We start from the raw sequence: 19,828 nt of genomic DNA, 5'->3' as shown, positions 1-19,828 counted from the left end.
CAGACTTACTGGCCAGATCTGCAGGTGAAAATAAAGGAAAGAAAGCCTAAATTAGAAAACTAATGCAACCATCACATATAAGAACTGGTAAGCTACAATATAATAAAAGTTTGTGTTTGGGTTTAATACTGCTTTAAGTCCAGATACAGTCAAGGAATTTGTGCTTCCCAATGTGGGGGAGCATTTTAACTCCTTCCATGTCATAGTGATCAGGTTCAGCAACCAATAGCTAGGTCTTTGTACTGTCAGATGGTGGAGGGGGATAATGGGCAGCACGATGGCTAAGTGGTTAGCACTTCCACCTGGCAGTACTAGGGTCGTTGGTTCAAATTCAAACCACGACACCATCTGCCTGAAGTTTGCATGTTCTCCCTGTGCCTGCGTGGGTTTCCTCCGTGTACTCCGGTTTCCTCCCACACTCCAAAGACATGCTGATAGGTTAATTGGATCCTGTCTAAATTGGCCCTAGTATGTGTATGTATGAATATGAGTTAGGGACTTTAGATTGTATGCCCCTTGAGGGTTAGGGAATGATGTGAATGTACAATATATATGTAAAGCACTGCGTAAATTGACGGCGCTATATAAGTACCTGTAATAAATAAATGTTACGCCTCTAACATCAACTGACACTGGGTATTTTGATGCTGGTTGCAAGGAAGGAATAAGCGGCAGGGGATCACCTGAAAAGTGAATATCAGGGGGTTGTGAATGTTTAAAGTGACAGTGTCTTTTTAAAAAAGGAGGTCAACCATGGCAGCCTCTGTATTTCTCTAAGCACAGGTTTTCTTTAACACTGTTATGGATGAGACAGTTGATTAGTGGGATATGAAGTGTAAATATCAACTGTTAGATGTTCCCAAAATGTTATTGTTTATAACCTGTACAGGGCACAGACATGTTAGAATCTTTAAATACAATTAGCTGTCCGTATAGTAGAGATGGGAAGGATGTGAAGCTGCCATACAGCCAGGAGGAAATGTGTGCTCTCTGGATGCAACAATAGAATATCTATATAGATGAAGCTTGCATTACTTGCAGCAAAAACACGACTGGAATTCCAGCTGAATACATTCCAGGCGTACTTTTATGACATGGGGCATGACAAAAACGCTGGTGGAAAGCAGCACAAAGCCTCTTCTCTTTGAAAAATAGTTCTAAATCACCATAAAAGTTACACAGAGCTAGGCGAAGCTATATGTACTGTTTTACTTCCAATAAAACGAAGGTTAACATTAAGATGGAAGAAAAAGACTCAGTTTACTGCTGTTGCTAAGCTACTGCAAGACATTTGATTTCAAAACCCCTTGATATACTTCAACTGCCAGCTTACATCGCTCTGCCAATTCTGACTACAAGATTCCTCATTCATTTTAGAAGGAGCATCTTCTAATATTGTATACACAGGGGTTAATCCATGCAAGCTGTAGTTGCACTTGTTTATTATAGTGACCACTCTGAATTCTTATTTTTTTTTTTTTTCTCTTCAGTGAAACTTGATTGATTACAGTTGGTTACATTATCTTCACTTACCTTTATCCTTATTTGCTTTTCTCTTTGCTTAAAGTAGTTATAAGCCTCAGACGTGAAATATGAACAAATCATATCCCTCTATAGGGTGTACTTGTCTCAATTAAGAGCACTAAGTGTCATTTTTGTCTGCTGCCTTGTTCCTCTGCTATCAGCATGAATCACTTCTGACAAGTTTTTCTGACACCAAGAGAAAAATGGTGACAGGGGAGCGATCTCCAGCAGATTGACAGCCTCGGCTCTGTTCCTGTGTGCAGAGGGAGGTGTCCCTTCCATCCAATCAGCTTTCAGAGCTTCCCTTACAGAGCTTTGAAGTGTGTAATTTAAGTTCTCCACCCCATCTTTTCTGAACTCTTAGTCCTCATGCACATTAGACGTTTTTACAGCTGCTGTTTTTGGCTTTTGACGTTTTTTTCTACAGCCAGTAAACTCCCCAGCATGTTATCCTATGTGTCCATGCACACATAGACTGTAATCAATGTTTTTTGGCAGGAAAGTTATTTGGCTGGAATAAAAAAACAGGACTAGTGGGTTTCTAGAGGAGTTTTTTAGCTGCAAAAACACTTTAATGCATGAATAACACGGTAAACCATGGTAAATCGTGGCAAACCAGCATTTTTGGACTTTGTTTTACTAAAAAAAAATGCTAAAAAGAGCAAACGCAAAAAACCGCAGAAAAACGCTGCTAAACGCTAATATAAAACCACTAAAAAATGCTGAAAAACTCGTGTTTTGATGAGACTTTACACAGCTAACGTTACCAGCATTATTAAAATGCCCAGTGTGCATGGAGCCTTATACAAGCTTTATAATTTCAGCACTTTGAACGGATGTAGAGAAGAGAAGACTGCAGATAGACAGGTATAATTAAGTAGGAGGGTTTGTTTCATCTCTGTGTATCACCTAAGGCCAGTCACTTCACTGGCTATATGTAAGGGTTTACAACCACTTTAAAGCACACCTTCTGGGAAAATGCAAGGACTGCATAATATATCAGTGTCTCCTCCTTGTTTATAAATTGCTATATTCTATAAGAGCAAAGATGTACCGGTAAGGAAAAACATAAAATATATACTTACCTTGCCCTCATCTTTTGGTATGACGTGGAGTGTGATGTCAAACTTTCCAGTGAGATCCAGGGAAAGATGAGGATTCTAAATAACACAAGAAGATACTCCTGCACTGGGCTTGAGTGTCTTCTCATGGGATTTTGGATACTCATCATTCCCATTGAATCTTGCCACAAGGGTAGCAATGTCACACCCTACGATGTTGAAATTTGGATAACCGGGACATAAATTAGCAGAATAGTCTTGAATGTTTAAAGTTTAAGGCCAACTTCAAACAAAACTCTTTGTTTAGTTATGGATTTATTCAGTTTGTGACCTCAATGTGAAGAATCTTCATTTATTGTCCCTAAGAAGCCTGTGTAATAAATGGTGGAAAGAGGTATCACCAGGACAAGAAAGCAAAGTTAGCAATAAAAATATTGTAAGGTTCCATCCTTTCCTCACTCTGCTTAAAATATGTTATTGGCTTTCTCCGTGTTTGTGTTTGACAAATGTCCCATGAAGAGAAATCTCCCCAGTTTGGACACACATGAAAATAGAATTGAAATGGCTCTGACAACTCCAAATTCTATCTAACACAACATGGATGATATATGAATTTGAGTCAACCCAAAATAATATTATATAATTATAATAGTTTGATACGTTTATACATTTTGTGATGTTATTTTTGCCATTCAAAGAGTTTCCAGCATTACAGGAATTTCGTTACATGTTATACATACCTGCTCTGTACAATGGTATTGCAGAAAGCAGGCATGAACCTTCTCTTCTTGGGTCCCCTGTCAGCACTGTCTGCTCCTTGACTTCAGTGCCTGCCCCTATAGCAAGAGCTTTCTATGGAAGCAGATATGCAGGCTTGCTCCTGATCCGGGCTCTGTGTGTCTATAGCTAGACAGAGCTTGGGTTGGCTCATCCCCCTTCCCCCTCTCTCCTGGAGCCAATGGCTCCCACTGCTATCTGTAGGTCACACGAAGAAGAGAATGTCGTCAAGAAAGTGTGGTCTTTGGGTGGAGATGTCATGTTTGCAGTCATTTTGCTGCCAGAGCTAATAGGAGTGCAAATTTCATCATTTTATAACTCAGTGTAGGTGGGTGTTTAATCTATCACTGCTAATGAACCCCTAGCAACCTCTGGAGGAACCCTACAGTTGCATGTAGCCTTGGCTGAAAAAGCCTCATCTAGGAATATCAAGCACAAAACACAGGATAATGATCTTTATTTTAAAAATGTTAATTTTAGCCATGTTTATCAAAGTTGAAAACTTACAATCATATGACTAAAAGAGAGGTCCCTACTTTTTTGTTAAGGATTTGTATAACAGACTACGGCAGTTATAACATCCACAGAACAGAGGTGGAGCCTACAAGCAAATATATAAAACAAATAACAAAAAATGAAATGTGTACTTTCTTACACCTGCAAATGTGTATAAATAACACTTTGAATGAAAAATGTTCCTATATACATTAGAAAGTTTACTAGACCCTAGTACAGGTGCAGAAAACCCCCCACAATATATTAGTCCACCATGCTAGTACTGTATTTCCATACAAGGGGCACACTGGAGAGAAGTTTTATGACACAAAGATATGTTCCACTACCTTTTGTTCATCTTAAACATGGGTGGATTTTTGTCACACCCCAGAGCATCATTTCAGTTACACCCTTCTATGTGCAATACTACATTCAAAAGATGTTTGATTATGTCAATTTCATTGTCACTACAAAATACCATATGTTCAGAAGAGCTTCCTTAAGACCACACCACATTATGTGTGGCAGATTTTGAATAGATCACTCAGGAAAGGGAAGTGCAAACCAATGGAACGTTGTAGTAACTGTTACTGCACACTACATGACTCATCCATGACTAAGATCGAGGCCCATTATGTCGAAGATACCAACACAAAAAAGGGAAAGACATTTTTTTTTTGTTTCAGTCCCTTAGTAGCACAATAAATACATATAAAACAAAGTAAAAAAAAAAAAAAAGGAAATTTCATGTCGAGCTCAACTACGGCAATGGAATGTTTTATCTGAACACAAGAAGTTGTGAAAGTTTTCAGAATCAGTAAGTAACAAAAAGTAATGATACTTTACAAGGTTATGAAAAAATGCAGAAAACAAGAGGTATGTTTCTGGATAATGTTCTGTAAGTTATGTGCAGATGTCAGAGGTAAACAATAAGGCTGCTTCCACACAAAGGGTCCAATCAGGTCTGCCTGTCAGTTTTTTAGGCAGACCTGTTCAGACCCTTCATTCAGCCCTATAGACTGGCGGGTGTAAATGGACCCCTACTGTCTGCCAATAAAAAAAAAAAAAAAACGGGAGAGGATATGTCCCCTTTTATCTAACTGGATTGGATCGGAGGGTAGTCAGGTGTAAAAGCACAGTGAAGTCCGTTTACACCTGGCCACTCATACAGCACAGGGCTCAGTACATGTCTGTTGTGCATAAACTGAGCGGACACAGACCTGTAATCCGCTCACTCTGGTCTGATCAGCAGACAGATCCCCTGCTGATCTAATAGGAGTCCATCCTGTCTGAAAGGGGCCTAAATAGGAAAGCACATACTGTTACATTTGGAGATGTAAAATGTAGTAAATTTTGCGTTTAATTTACTAAAGGCTAATAGACTGTGTACTTTGCAAGTGCAGTTGCACTAATTGTCCCCAAAGCCTAGTGAATATGGTACAGCTCTGCTGGTTTCCAGCATCCAATCATTTGCAAGCAAAAATACTGGGTTTTTTTTCTTGCACCTGACTGGGCATTCTTTTCAAAGTGAAGCTTCACTACATTCAATAAATTCTGTTGTAAATGAGTGCAACTGCACTTGCATGATGCACAGTCTACTTGCCTATAGTACATCAACTCCTATGTGTTTGTATGTGCTCTGGACTGCCCCTCATATTTATAGAGACTCAATTCGATGGATAAAAATAGTAGCTATAGACAGCTAAAGTTATCAATCTTGATTTTTCTCCTGCATATCAGCCTTGGTTTTAGTGAATGAAATTCTTCATCACATTAAAAGACCAATAAGGAAACTCAGAAGGTACGGATTAGAGGACAAAGGTAGGTGCAACCTATGCAAGAAAAGATTAGACTTAACTATACAATTGGCTACTTTTATCTCAGGATTTACCACTCCTTCTAACATCTCTTGTACAGAACCATTTTAAAAAGAACTATGCCATACACCAAAGCTCAAATAGCATCCTTACAAAGTCTGTGATTCAGAAAACATTACACAAGTCTAATACCATCCACATGCACATGGTAGCTATTCCGCCCATGTCATTCATGCAAATCTGTTAAATTGTCTAAATAGAATCTAATTTCAGATCTTATGTAATTTGACAGACAATTTATCAAACCTGATGTGCTGCTAGGAAAATATAGACTGCTTTACAAAGAAACATAGTGTCAGACAGCACACTTTTCCTATACATGCTTCTATCTTAATTTGTAAACAACAGCATATACAAGTACAGTTAGGTCCATATATATTTGGACACAGGCACAATTTTAGATTTTTGCAGGTATTTACCAAAACATATTCAAGCTATAGTTACATCATGGATATGGGCTGAAAGTGCACACTCTCAGGTCTAAATTGAGGTATGTACATCCAAATTGGAGGAAGGGTTTAGGAATTACAGCTCTTAAAAGGGACCAAAAGTAATTGGACAAATGAATATAATCATAAATAAAATGTTCATTTTTAATATTTTGTTGAGAATCCTTTACTGGCAATGACTGCCTGAAGTCTGTAACCCATGGACATTACCAAAGACTGGGTTTCCTCCTTTCTGATACTTTGCCAGACTCTAACTGCAGCTGTCTTCAGTTGTTCTTTGTTTGTGGGTCTTTCTGCCTTTAGTTTTTTCCCTTCAGCAAGTGAAATGTATGCTCAGTGGGGTTGAGATCAGGTGATTGACTCAGCCATTGCAGAATATTCTACTTATTTTCCTTCAAAAGCTCCTGGGTTGCTTTTGCAGTGCTTTTTGGATAACTGACCATGTGTACTGTGAAGGGCTGTCCAATCAGCTTTGCTGCATTTGGCTGAATCTGGGCTGGCAGTATACCTCTAAACACTGTAGAATTCATCCGGCTGCTTCTGTCTTCTGTCACATCATCAATAAACACCAATGACTCAGTGCCACTGGAAGCCATACATGCCCATGCCATCACACTGCCTCCACCATGTTTTACAGATGACGGATCATGAGCAGTTCTATACTGCTTTGCCTGTACCAAATTAAGTTTCAATTTAGAATGTTTTATGTGTCCTCAGATTTACTTTAATCAGAATTCTAAAATATATATATATATTGCTCAGGTGTGATTTTGACTAAAAAATTAGTAACAGGCACATGGAATACACAGTCCGCATAGTCTCTAGGTTGAGTGTGGAGTGAGGAGCTGGCGGGGGAACAAACTGTCTGGAGACACCCGGCAAGCTGTTGCAGAGTGAAGCAAGTGACTCTGAAGTAGGTAAAAAGAAAAACAGCGCCTCTGAGTGTAGACTGTTAAAAGTATTAAATGGTGAACATGATTAAAACCACTCACATGTAGATGGTCAAGGTAAGGCTCATAAGGGGTTAACAATGCCACTGTTGATCTGGACCAGAGAACAGGAATGACGGCTGGACAGCAGGGAGCGCTGGAGAGATGTTAGAGGAGCCTGTGGTGTAAGCCTGGAAAGTCTGTTGGGACTTCAGCTGGATGGCAGGGAGTGCTGAAGCACTGCGAGATGGAGCCTGGAAGGGAAAGCCTGGCAATTTTCACTGCAATCCGGAGAAGTGGCGATGGCGTGTGACGTCATAAGCATGCCATGACATCACACGCCATCGCCACTGCTCCGGAGGCTCCTCTAACATCTCTCCAGCGCTCCCTGCTGTCCAGCCGGCATTCCTCTTCTCTAGTCCAGATCAACACGTGCCATTGTGCATTGTTAACCTCTTCTGAGGATTACCTTTACCATCTACATGTGAGTGGTTTTAATCATGTTCACAATTAAATACTTTTAACAGTCTACACTCAGAGGCACTGTTTTTCTCTTTTTACCTACTCCAGGTGTGATTTTGGCCCATTCTTCCACACAGTCTTCAAATCTTGAAAGTTCCATGGGCCTCTTCTATGAACTCTGAATGATATTTCGTTTTTTCCATAGATTTTCTATTGGATTCAAGACAGGTGATTCTAGCAGCTTTATTTTCTCTTTCTTTGAAACCAATTGTGAGTTTCCTTGGCTCTGTGTTTGGGATCATTGCTGAAATGACCACCCTCAATTCATCTTCTTCATCCTGGTAGATGGCAGCAGATTTTTATCTATAATGTCTTGGTACATTTTTCCATTCATCCTTCCTTCAATGACATGAAGTTTGCCAGTACTGTATGCTGAAAAACAGCCCCACACCATGATGTTCCCACCTCCAAACTTCACTGTTGGTATGGTGGCTTTGGGGCGATGTGCAGTGTCGCTTGACCTCCAAACATGGTGTGGATTATGGTATCCAAAGAGTTCAATTTTAGTCTCATCTGACCAGACAATATTCTCCCAGTATTTCACAGGTTTGTCTAAATGTTGTGAGGCAAACTTTAAATGAGCTTCAACATGCTTTTGCTTCAGCAATGAAGTCTTGTGTGGTGAGCGTGTATACAGGCCATGGCAGTTGAGTGCATTACCTATTGTTTTCATTGAAACAATTGTACCTGCTAATTTCAGGTCTTTCTGAAGCTCTCCGCAAGTGATCCTTGGCTCTTGGAAACCTCGTCTGATAATTCTTTTGACTCCTCTGTCAGAGATCTTGCAAGGAGCACCTGGTTGTGGCCGGTTTATGGTGAAATGATGTTCTTTCCACTTCCGGATTATGGTCCCAACAGTGCTCACTGGAACATTGAGAAGTTTAGATCCTTCTGTAATCAATGCCATCAGTGTGTTTTGCAACAATAAAGTTCTTGAGAGAGCTCTTTGCTTTTACCCATCATGAGATGTGACACCTTGGTAATGACTCACCTTTTCATAGGCCATCAGTTGAGAATGAACCAGCTGATATTAATTTGCACTGAAAATGGGCAGGATTGCTTTCTAATTACTGATAGATTTCAGCTGGTGTCTTGGCTTTCCATGCATTTTTCCACCTCCCTTTCTGAACATGTTCAATACTTTTTCCCTGTGTCATTCTATTTTATTACATATAACTTAATTTCTGAACTTATTTGATTTGGTTTCTTTGTATGTATGAATTGCATGGGTTGTTGCCGACATGTCGTGAAAATTTAATGTCAATAGCACCTTTAGAAATATAGTTACTGAGAAAAATGGTGACGCGTTCAATCCTTATTTTACCAGCTGTGTATATATATATATATATATATATATATATATATATATATATATATATTATACACTGCCATAGTAGAAATCCTATGCTGCTTGCTATAGTGAAGATAAGCAGTTGTCAGCTGTGGGTTGTGATGTTAAAACATGTGACACCTAGTGTTCCAGAAACATAAACTGTACATGTGGTCTATATATAAAGTGAAACCAGCAAAAATGATCCTCTAATGCCTTGGTTCTCCTCTTGCAAGTCCACTGGCTTTCCAACTTTTGGCCACCAGAGGATAGCAGAGCAGAAGTGGGGTGCAGGGTACTGAAATGCTCTGTGTTCCAGCATCCAGCCCTTTAATAAAGACTGTACTGTCAGGTGCTGTGATTTCCGTCATACAGTAAATGGTCTCAAACAATAGAAACCACCCCTCCACTTATTACTTTATCCCTTTTTTTCTTTGTATTCAAAAATACTTTATTATAAAGTCCCAACCTTGAAGTAGAGAAAGTAGTGCAGGAGAATGTGATCAGCAAAGTCACCCCAATGCTGGGAGGTTTCATTTTACTGTCATTCACCACCAGTGTGTGAAGCTACATAACAATGCTGCTAAACACAAGTGCAGAGGGGAGGGAGGTTAACAGCACTACCACTGACCTCCATTGAGCGGTTCAGTAGCACTGCAACTGAGCACCAGTGAAGAAAGGGTGTTAACAGCATTGTCACTGACCACCCATGTATGGGGGATTTTAAAAATATTGTCACATAACAAAGCTGGGGGTTTTTGTTGCATCCACGGACATCAACGCTGTGGAGTATTATTATACAGGATTTATATAGCGCCAACAGTTTGCTCAGCGCTTTACAATATAACAGGAGACAATACAGCAACAATACAGTTCAATACAAGAGGGTTAGGAGGGCCCTGCTCCTTGGAGCTTACACTCTAGGAGGGAGGGGCTAGTGGTACAAAAGGTAGTAACTGTGCAGGATGGACTGGTAGGAGGAGTAGAAGATTCCAGTATTAGCTGAGGGCAGGATAGGCTTCCCTGAAGAGATAGGTTTTCAGAGATCGCCTAAAAGTGAGCAGAGTAGGCGATAGTCTGATAAATAGGGGTAGAGAGTTCCAGAGGATGGGGGAAGCTCTTGAAAAGTCCTGGAGACAAGCATGGGAGGAGACAAGGGAGCTAGAGAGCAGGAGGTCTTGCGAGGAGCGGAAAGTACAGTTTGGGTGATATTTAGAGACAAAATCGTTGATGTAATTTGGGGCAGAGTTATAAATGGCTTTATATGTTATTGTTAATGTTTTGAATTTTATCCGTTGGGCAATGGGAAGCCAGTAGAGGGATTGGCAGATACAGAACGGTTAGTAAGGTGGATAAGTCTGGCAGCAGCATTCATGATAGACTGAAGAGGGGATAGCCTGCGATTAGGTAGGCCAATGAGGAGGGAGTTGCAATAGTCAAGGTGAGATATAACAAGGGAGTGAATAAGTTGCTTAGTGGTTTCCGTGGTTAGTAATGGGCGTATCTTGGAGATGTTGCAGAGGTGAAGTCTACAAGATTATTACTGTATTCACTGACACCATTGCTGGAGGTTATTACTACATTCACTGACACCAATGCCAGGGTTATTATTGTGTTCACAGACACCAATGCTCAAGGTTATTATTGCGTCCACTAACACCAATGTGGGTTATTATAACTGCTTCTATTGACACCAATGCTGGGAGTTTTTACTGCATACACTGATACCAATGCTAGGAGTTATTATTGCATTCACAGACATCAATGCTCAAGGTTATTATTGCGTCCACTAACACCAATGTGGGTTATTATAACTGCTTCTATTGACACCAATGCTGGGAGTTTTTACTGCAGTTATTATTGCATTCATAGACATCAATGCTTGGAGGTATTATTGTGTTCACTGACACCAATGCTGGGGGTTATTATTGCATTCACTGACACCAATACTAGGAGTTATTATTGCGTTCACAGACACCAATGCCGGGGTTATTATTGCATCCACTGACATCAATGATGGGGTTATTATTGCATTCACTGACTCAAACATTGGTGTTTTTAAATGCTGGGGGATTGCTATTACTGTCACTAACATCAATGATGAGGCTTTTTTTATTTCAACTTTCTCATCAGTGTGTATTTCGATATGCCACAAAAATGCAGCAGAACTAACAATTTTGTGAGCTGAGGTGCATTACAGACCATTCAGTCTGAATAGGCTGCCTAAACTGATGCAATGTGCCCAACTTCTGAGAATGCTTTTCTATTGTGCGGCCCCTTCACAGAGTAGGGATCCTGCTCTCTTTAACCTTCAAGTTAACCATTACTGCTCCAATGCAACCAGTTTTAAGCTACAACTTTTCTAGTGCTGAAGGAGGTAACAGCTCCATTTTTCCATTCTTCCACTTCAAAGTATGTACGAGTTAGTCAGAAAAACGAATTACTGTATATTAAAAATATAAAACTTGAGATGGCACTAAAGGTATTGATTAAAACTGAAGACAAGAAAATAAGCATTGGATTTGGATTGGAATTGCTGGACCTAATGTTTAATCTGAATTTTTGTGCCATTTCTCCATAAACTGAATGTGTTGAAACATGACCACTTGTTGATAACAACTACACTTATGTGCTAAGTTTCTTTTCTCCTGATGTAATGAATCAGCCTATTGCACAATGGATGCCTCTATTCTGTAGGGAAGAGAGAAATGATCAGACGGCACTTAGTATTGTGCCTCTGATGCAAAGATTTCTATCTTCAGGAATGTGCTCCCTACTCTGCAGTAACCTGGGTAGCGCTGACAATTTTGAAAATCCAAGTGGTTCTAAAGTCTTCTGTATTCTATTCACGAAGGTTAAAAACCTTCTGTGTGCAGCGCCCCTCCAGCCCCTTCCCCCCCAATCCTTACCTGAGCCCCCTCTGATCCACTGACGTTCTCGACAGCCTCCAAGATGGAGATATCCCTGTTTTTCCTGAATCTTATCCGGTGGTCTGTAAGTTCTGTGGAGATGTCCCTGGACGCTGAGAGGGTCCTGTGAGAGAGGTCTGGAGTTACCTAGTATGCTGACCGTGTGCCAGATGATTCCACCATGCTTACCTATACCCAGATGACCACAAAGGGATATTATATACACACACATGTGCTTAAAATTTTGCGCTTCTGCTGAGTGCAATCACATTATTAGTTCCAGTCACGGATTTCACCGACACGGATCACCTGAATGTTGGACTTTATCTATTTCGTTGTTTTATGTCAATAATTTAACAAATCACTCAGGTCACTTTATGTTCATATTTATTTATTTTCACTTGCTGATACGTCATCATTGGACGATTCACGTTATACTCATCACTTATAGCACTATAAGGCGCTTGCACCAGTCACTTTGATTAATTTTTTCCTTTTCTCAGCGCTGCATATCTGTATATATATTTATTTAGAGGGTAAGAGGTTTCACCTTTATGCAAGCAGCTAAAAAAACCAAGCGCTCACTTGTGATTTTTGAAAGCTTTAGTGTCACTTTAATATTTTGAATTGTGGAATGCAGGTAGGTGTAATTCACCATCGTTTCTCTTCCATCCAGATAGTTTCCCGGTAAGATGTCATTGCATTGGTCTCTGATGAGCATTTGGAAATCTATAGTTACAGCATACACTTTCATTTTATATCATCACTGCAACAACAATACAGTACCTATTTTGCCAATATAGTATACCCTTACTTGAACATTCTACTTTTATGTTTTGAGTGCTGTCTGTCTGCTGGCCATCTCTTTCTACAACGGTCCGGATTCCCTGCATACTTTGTAGCTCCTCCTCTGCTGTTTACTTTTAATTTCTAAGGACTACATGTCCCATGGTACCTTGCTGCCTGTGATTCCAGTACTGACTCCATCTCCTGAAACTCCTCCTCTCAGTACCTCTCTAGTTCAGACAGCAAGCAGGCTATGTGAAATGTGTGACACAGCAATGCCTACCTACAGGGCATAGTGAATATGTGTCACAGAATTTAAAGTGTAACTAAAGGAAAAACTTTTTTTTTTTGATAGAGTGGAGAGGTATTAGAACGTGTTCATTTTTATTGCTGTCTGTGTCCCTGTTAGGGAGATTTGCCCTCTCTATTTGTCCTGTTTGCCATTGTCACTGAAAGTGAAAGTAAATCCCAAATTTTGGGTTGTCCCCAGAAAAGTAATAGAGGGGAAATCTTCCAAAGGACACTAGTTCTGCTGACCTGGGGGGCTCAAGGGATTCCTTTAAGTTGCATGGATTTCCTCTCACTTCCAGTTTTGCTATGGGACAGGAAGTGACAGTAAATCTCCCAAATTGAACACAGATGGCAAAAAACTGAAAAATGACAGGGGGTATAACCCTCCCTTACTCTATCCAAAATGAAAAAAAGTTTTTCCTATAGTTCTACTTTAGCAATTGAATGTGTGCTATTTTTCACAAAGTAGCTTTACAAACATAATCAGTCAGATTAATAGGAGTACACTAGAAATAATTGAAATACAAAGAGTAAATAAATATATGATTTTGTATTTTGAGCATAGATACACATTATTCTTGTTAAAGTGATCTATGAAAAATAATAATTTTAAAGTGTTACTAAAGCCACAACATTAAAATTAGTCTTTATATGCAGTAAAACATGCTTGTTATACTCACTGTGGAACCTAAGGAGTTAAGCCTCCACATTGTGTAAAAAGGCTGTTTGATCCTGTCTTCTCTAATGCTCCCCTTCTTCTATTGTCCCCAATCCATCTGCTGATGATACAGAGCTCTACGAGTCACTGTGCACATGATCAGTTTGGTGTGTATTGCTAGAGTATTTTTCTTTCTTTGGGAGAGTGCATGTGATCAGCACAGGGCCAATCAGCACTGTCCAGACAGAGGGTTAGGGGTCATGCAGCCTCATAGAACAATCAGGAGAGAATAAAAACTACTCCCACATGCTTTAACCAGTGCTCAGCTGGACACTGATAGAAGTCACAAGACTGCTATATACTGCTGATGAAAAAAAAAGGTATTTAGCAGTTTATATTTACAAAAATAATTGCATGTCCATGTTCTGTGTACTGTGGGAGACCAGATACAGTGAATGCAGGGTCCTGGGTTTAGTAACACTTTAACAAAAATGAAATGCCAAAGAGGCACCAGACATGCAAACACTATAGGGGAGAACAAACTGAATTGGAGCGGTTTTCCAAAGTAGCTTCACAAATCATTGTTGTAATGCAGTTAAGAAAACTAACCAGTAACCTTAGCAATTATTATGGGTGAAGGCCCAATTTTCACTTCATTCATTTTTTTTTTTTTTAGGGTAGACTACTTAAGATTTTTTGATCAGTGCACACAGCAACAAAGAAATAGCTGACACCAAGCTAGAAAACATTCTAACATATCCTTAGAGAAGCTTATGGCAATACACCAACTCCACCGTTAGAGGACAGTCACTGTGAGTAAACATATCTATGACCACTTAATCACTGGAGCTCTATAGCACAGTTCTCAATAAGTACTATTAACATGTACAGATAATAACAAGAACACACAAAGCTTTGTTTACACACATGAAAAGGATATTATAAACAAACAACTGAGTTTGGGTTCTCCTTTAACTGTATTAACAAGACGAGGAATGTAGTCCCCTGTGACATGTTGAAAACTGTCTAAACTTCCTCATTCCAACAGTGTTAATCAGGAGAAATAGCGGCTGTGGTATTTGGATATTTTTTTAAGTTGATCCAAACTATTCAAGTCATGTTCTGCTTAGGGGATTTCCAGCAATGTGTGTGTAGAGTATGTTTTCTCCTTCAGCTATCTATCCTGAAACCTGAATACACAGATCATGTGTGTAATGTTCTGGGACCTAAACAGCTGTTTAAAAAACTATTTCACTTAATCCCAAGAAATGAGGACAATTACTGTGAATATGGATTTCTGAATAAAGATTTAACCAGCAAAAATAAAAAAAAATCTGATTAATTGTCAAGACATAACATAATCCAACACAAAGCTGTTAAACCAGCATCATTGTAGTTGGCTTGAGTCCTACCTGTGTTCCTCTAAGTATCTTCTCAGGGGGCTGTAGGATTACTCAACATCAGCTGATAACCTGAGTAATGGCTGAAAATCAGCTGACCATCCTTCCTAGCTGGCCTCAGTTTAACTGCTCGTCTCCATAGCACTTTGTCATGTGAACTACGACACAACCAGCTGTCAATGCTTTAAAAAAAAGGGGGAAATGGGCCCCTCTGTTCCCACCCCTTCCTTCTTCCTCTCATTTTTCTCTCTCCCCCTCCCTTTCATTCTCTCTGTAGCTCATTCAACTGTCAGTCTTTAATGGTGATGGTGGTGGTGAGGGGGGGGGGGGGGGGGGGGAGTTGTTGGAGAGAATAGAGTTCTCTTGATAATGAGCATGCACTATAAACTATACGCTGTGGATCAATTATGCAGCGAGGTGCAGGCTCCAAGTGAGTTGAAAGCATATTTAGAACACAAACTTTGGATGGTTAAAGAGATGAGGGAGGGAGGGGGGGGGGGTTCCAGGAGTAGAATGTGAACCACATTCCTCAAGCCCAAGTCAGCCCTGGCAGGCTAGGAGGTATTTTCAGTCACAGTACATAAATGCATTAGTCAGACCCGGAGACCACACACTTCGTACCACTACCATGCTTGCACAGTACAGCCCAATGTAAGCAATGAAAAATGAAGACGAGACCCTCTCCTCATCTTCCCACAGAACAATTCAACAAGATTCAAATGTTTCATTTGTAAAGGACAGATATGCCAGTTTTCATTCCAGTTTTAAACCATGTTAAAGCTGTAAGAAATATTTTTACACTGGATTTATATAGCGCCAAAAGTTTGACAAAATAAAGGGAGACAGTAGACTTACAAAAACAACTCAAGACAAGAGGTTAGGGGGGCCCTGCTCATGAGAACTTATAATCGAAAAGGGAGTGGTAAAGTTTTGTTCTCTTTTGTAGAAGTGATCCAGTGCAAGCCAAAGGGAAAAAAAACTCTGATAAAAGTGACTGCTTTTCCTACTCAAATGAGCCTCGCCTGTAATGTGAGTGAACACAAAAACATTGTTTGTGAGGGTGTTGGGAACATAGTTTTTATACTAGCACTCTCACACCACAAGGCAAGCAAGTAAAATGTATAACTGCTATCCATCAGTTAGGTCAGTGGCTCCTCACTTTATAGTCTCATAAACATGGGCAGTTTAATAACACTGCACCTCTGCCTCTCGGGGGCCACAAACCCCAGGATTTGAGGCTGATGGGCCACATCTGCCTCAAATCCTGGGGTTTTTGGCCCCCCGAGAGGTAGAGGTGCAGTGTTCAGCTCCACTTCCAGAAACCTGTCTCTATGCCAGGCTGAAATACAAACAGGCAGGATGCTGTACTACAAAGTACTCACCTTTAGGGCCGTATGCTTTGAGGGATGTATGCCCCAAGCACAGAACTCCTGCATTTGGGGCATATGTCCTCAAACGCATATGGCCCTAAATGTGAGAACTGCTTGGTACAGCATCCAGCCGCCAGGTTTTTCAGTTTGATACAGATTTTAGCAGGCTGCTGGTTGTGAGGCTTGACACTGCACCTGTGCCACCCAGGCACATACAAATGCCAGGATTTGAAGGAAATGAACAGAAGTCAATATTCACCCTGATGGGTTGAATGTGTTAATAATGCAAATTCTAATTTAAATAAATCTATCTAGAGCACCACATAAAATGTTGATCATTTAGGAATAATGCATAACATATCAAAAACCAAAGACACATAGAGATTAAAAAAACTGTACAATGCATACATTTTCTGTGAGCAATTAAAGAAAAACGCTGCTTATTACTTTTTGCTTAGCTGCATTTGGTGATCTCCTTCCCATACCAAGAAAAGTGTTCAAAATACTGTACATACAGTTAGGTCCATATATATTTGGACACAGGCATAATTTTAGTTTTTTTCAGGTATTTACCAAAACATATTCAAGCTATAGTTATATAATGGATGTGGGCTGAAAGTGCACACACTCAGGTTTAATGTGAGGGTATGTACATCCAAATTGGAGGAAGGGTTTAGGAATTACAGCTCTTAAGAGTAGCCATCCACCCTTTTTCAAAGGACCAAAAGAAACTGGACAAATGAATATAATCATAAATAAAATGTTCATTTGTAATATTTTGTTGAGAATCCTTTATTGGCAATGACTGCCTGAAGTCTGGAACCCATGGACATTACCAAAGACTGGGTTTCCTCCTTTTTGACTCTTTGCCCGGCTCTGCAGCTGTCTTCAGTTGTTCTTTGTTTGTGGGTCTTTCTGCCTTTGCCTTCAGCAGGTGAAATGCATGCTCAATTGGATTGAGATCAGGTGATTGACTCGGTCATTGCATAAAATTCCACTTCTTATCCTTCAAAAGCTCCTGGATTGCTTTTGCAGTGTATTTTGGATCATTGTCTATCTACACTGTGAAACCCCGTCCAAACAACTTTGCTGAATTTGGCTGAATCTGGGCTGACAGTATATCTCTAAACACTGCAGAATTCATCCGGCTACTTCTGTCTTCTGTCGCATCATCAATAAACACCAATGACTCAGTGCCACTGGAAGCCATGCATGCCTATGCCATCACACTGCCTCCACCATGTTTTACAGATGATGTTGTGTGCTTTGGATCATGAACTGTTCCAAGCCTCCTCTACACTTTTTTCTTCCCGTCATGCTGGTACAGATTTAATGTTAGTTTCATCCGTCCAAAGAATGCTTTTCCAGACCTGGTCTGGCTTTTTTAGATGTTATTTTGGCAAAGTCTAATCTGGCTTCTCTATTCTTCTGGCTTGTGCATGGTTTGCACCTTGTAGTGAACCCTCTGTATTTGCTCTCGTGAAGGCTTCTCTTGATTGCAGACTTTGACAATATTACACCCACCTCCTGGAGAGTGTCCTTCACTTGTCTGGATGTTGTGAATGGGTTTTTCTTTACCATAGAGAAGATCCTGCGATTATCCACTAATGTTGTCTTCCATGAACGTGCATGCCTTTTTATGTTGCTAAGCTCACCCGTGCATTCTTCTTTCCTCAGAATGTACCAAACTGTTGGCCACTCCTAATGTTGCTGCTATCTCTCTGATGGATTTGTTTTGTTTTTGAAGCCTTACAATGGCCTGTTTCACTTGCATGGACAGCTCCTTTGAACGCGTGATGTAGGTTCACAGGAATAGATTCCAAATGCAAATACCAGACTTAGAGTCAACTCTAGACATTTTACCTGCTCAATTGATGAAGATATAATGAAGGAGTAGCCCACACCTGGCCATGAAACAGCTTTTGATTCAATTGTCCATTTACTTTTGGTCTACTGAAAAAGGGGGGATGGCTAATCTTAAGAGCTGTAATTCCTAAACTTTTCCTCCAATTTGAATGTACATACCCTCAAATTAAACCTGAGAGTGTGCACTTTCAGCCCATATCCATTATATAACTATAACTTGAATATGTTTTGGCAAATACCTGAAAAAAACTAAAATTGTGCCTGTGTCCAAATATATATGGACCTAATTGTACATGTCACATTCATGTTATACACGTTCAGCATAAATAACGGAATGCTTTACAAAAAATGGTTACCTGTCATCCTCACATTCCAGTTCCATTATGTAAAGTGTATCTGTGGCCAAAACGTTTTTTATTTTGGATAGAGTGGTGAAGGGTTAGAGCCCACGTCAGGCATTTTTATTGCTGTTTGTGTGGAGTGATAGGAAATCCAAACTTTTACAATAGTCACCAGAACAGGAATTAAGCAGAAATCTTACAATACAGCAGGCACAATTGCTCTGGTGACAGCTGTCTAAGAGGGGAATTTCCCTAATTTTGGAGGGATTACCTCTTACTTCCTGTTGTGTTTAGAGGACAAAAAAATAAAGAAAATGTACCCATAGGGACACAGCCAACAAATAAACAAACTGACAGGGGTTCTACATTTTCTCAACTCTATCCAAAACTAAAAGAAAAAGTTTTGACTTTAGATATACTTTAATAAAATCACAGGCACAGAACATGTATGCAGACAGTGAAAGTGTATGTAAACCCTCAGCAACAAACTTCTCATTTACTCTCTTTTGTTCAATTAGAGAGGAGGTGGTCTGTAGTTCTAACATACTTCCTTCCTAGGGTTACAACATTGCTCCTCCATACATACAGTACAGAGAGTGAGCGTAGTCACCCCAGGACAGCAAGTGAGCTACTAGCAAGGTCACTAAGAGAAAATAAAGAAAAGAAACATCTATTCATCCACATTTAAGGACTGGTAAGTTGCATTTTATTAAATTTTTGTTCTTAGAAACAAAAAGGAAAGCCAGAGGATGACGATAACAGCCTGATATACTGTATTTGGCAATTCCTACAATGACAAGTTTGATAGGAAAGGAGATCAGATCTTATTTTGCCACGTAAGTGGTCGTGTAAAATAAATTTTTTAAATATTATGACAAATTGTGTTGATCATGGCAACACAGACTCATTTTGCAGCAGCAGAAGCATCTTTCCAGTGGTTGCATCTGAATAGCAGCCACAATCCGATAGGCTGCTTGTCTCAGACAAAAATGTATTATAACACTGTCGCTACCAACACTTCAAAACACAAATTTTCCAACCTTTTGTTCATTTCTTGATGTTCTGTAGAATCCAAACAGGGTTCATCTGTTGCTGGCATTGCTCTTCTGTATAAACAGAAAAAAAGGCGTGTTATTAAAGACTGAAATTCTAAAGCTGTATTGTTTCCTGCAGCTGTGTATTCATGTTAAATCATGTAATGATTCAAGGCTATATTTACAGGGTACATATCATCTAGGGAGGA

General features: G+C 39.8%; 1 protein-coding gene across 2 annotated transcripts in view; it reads right to left on the bottom strand.

The window, feature by feature from the left end:
- Positions 1-19,828, bottom strand: part of LOC149432475 (uncharacterized) — a 208,866-nt gene that overhangs the window by 98,742 nt on the left and 90,296 nt on the right. For both annotated transcript variants that reach the window (XR_016308989.1, XM_089665126.1), the window contains exon 2: positions 19,626-19,691. Coding sequence is in view for 1 of the 2 variants with exons in the window: in XM_089665126.1 (XP_089521252.1) it covers positions 19,626-19,691 (66 nt within the window). In the remaining variant the exon portion in view is untranslated. The remainder of the gene's footprint in view (positions 1-19,625; positions 19,692-19,828) is intronic.

This window comes from Staurois parvus, unplaced genomic scaffold (genome assembly GCF_062004578.1).
Source record: "Staurois parvus isolate SC_StPar_1 unplaced genomic scaffold, SC_StPar_1.0 ptg002140l, whole genome shotgun sequence".
Taxonomy (NCBI): domain Eukaryota; kingdom Metazoa; phylum Chordata; class Amphibia; order Anura; family Ranidae; genus Staurois; species Staurois parvus.
The sequence above is the reverse complement of the archived record's forward strand: the minus strand, read 5'-3'. Positions and strand labels throughout refer to the sequence as shown.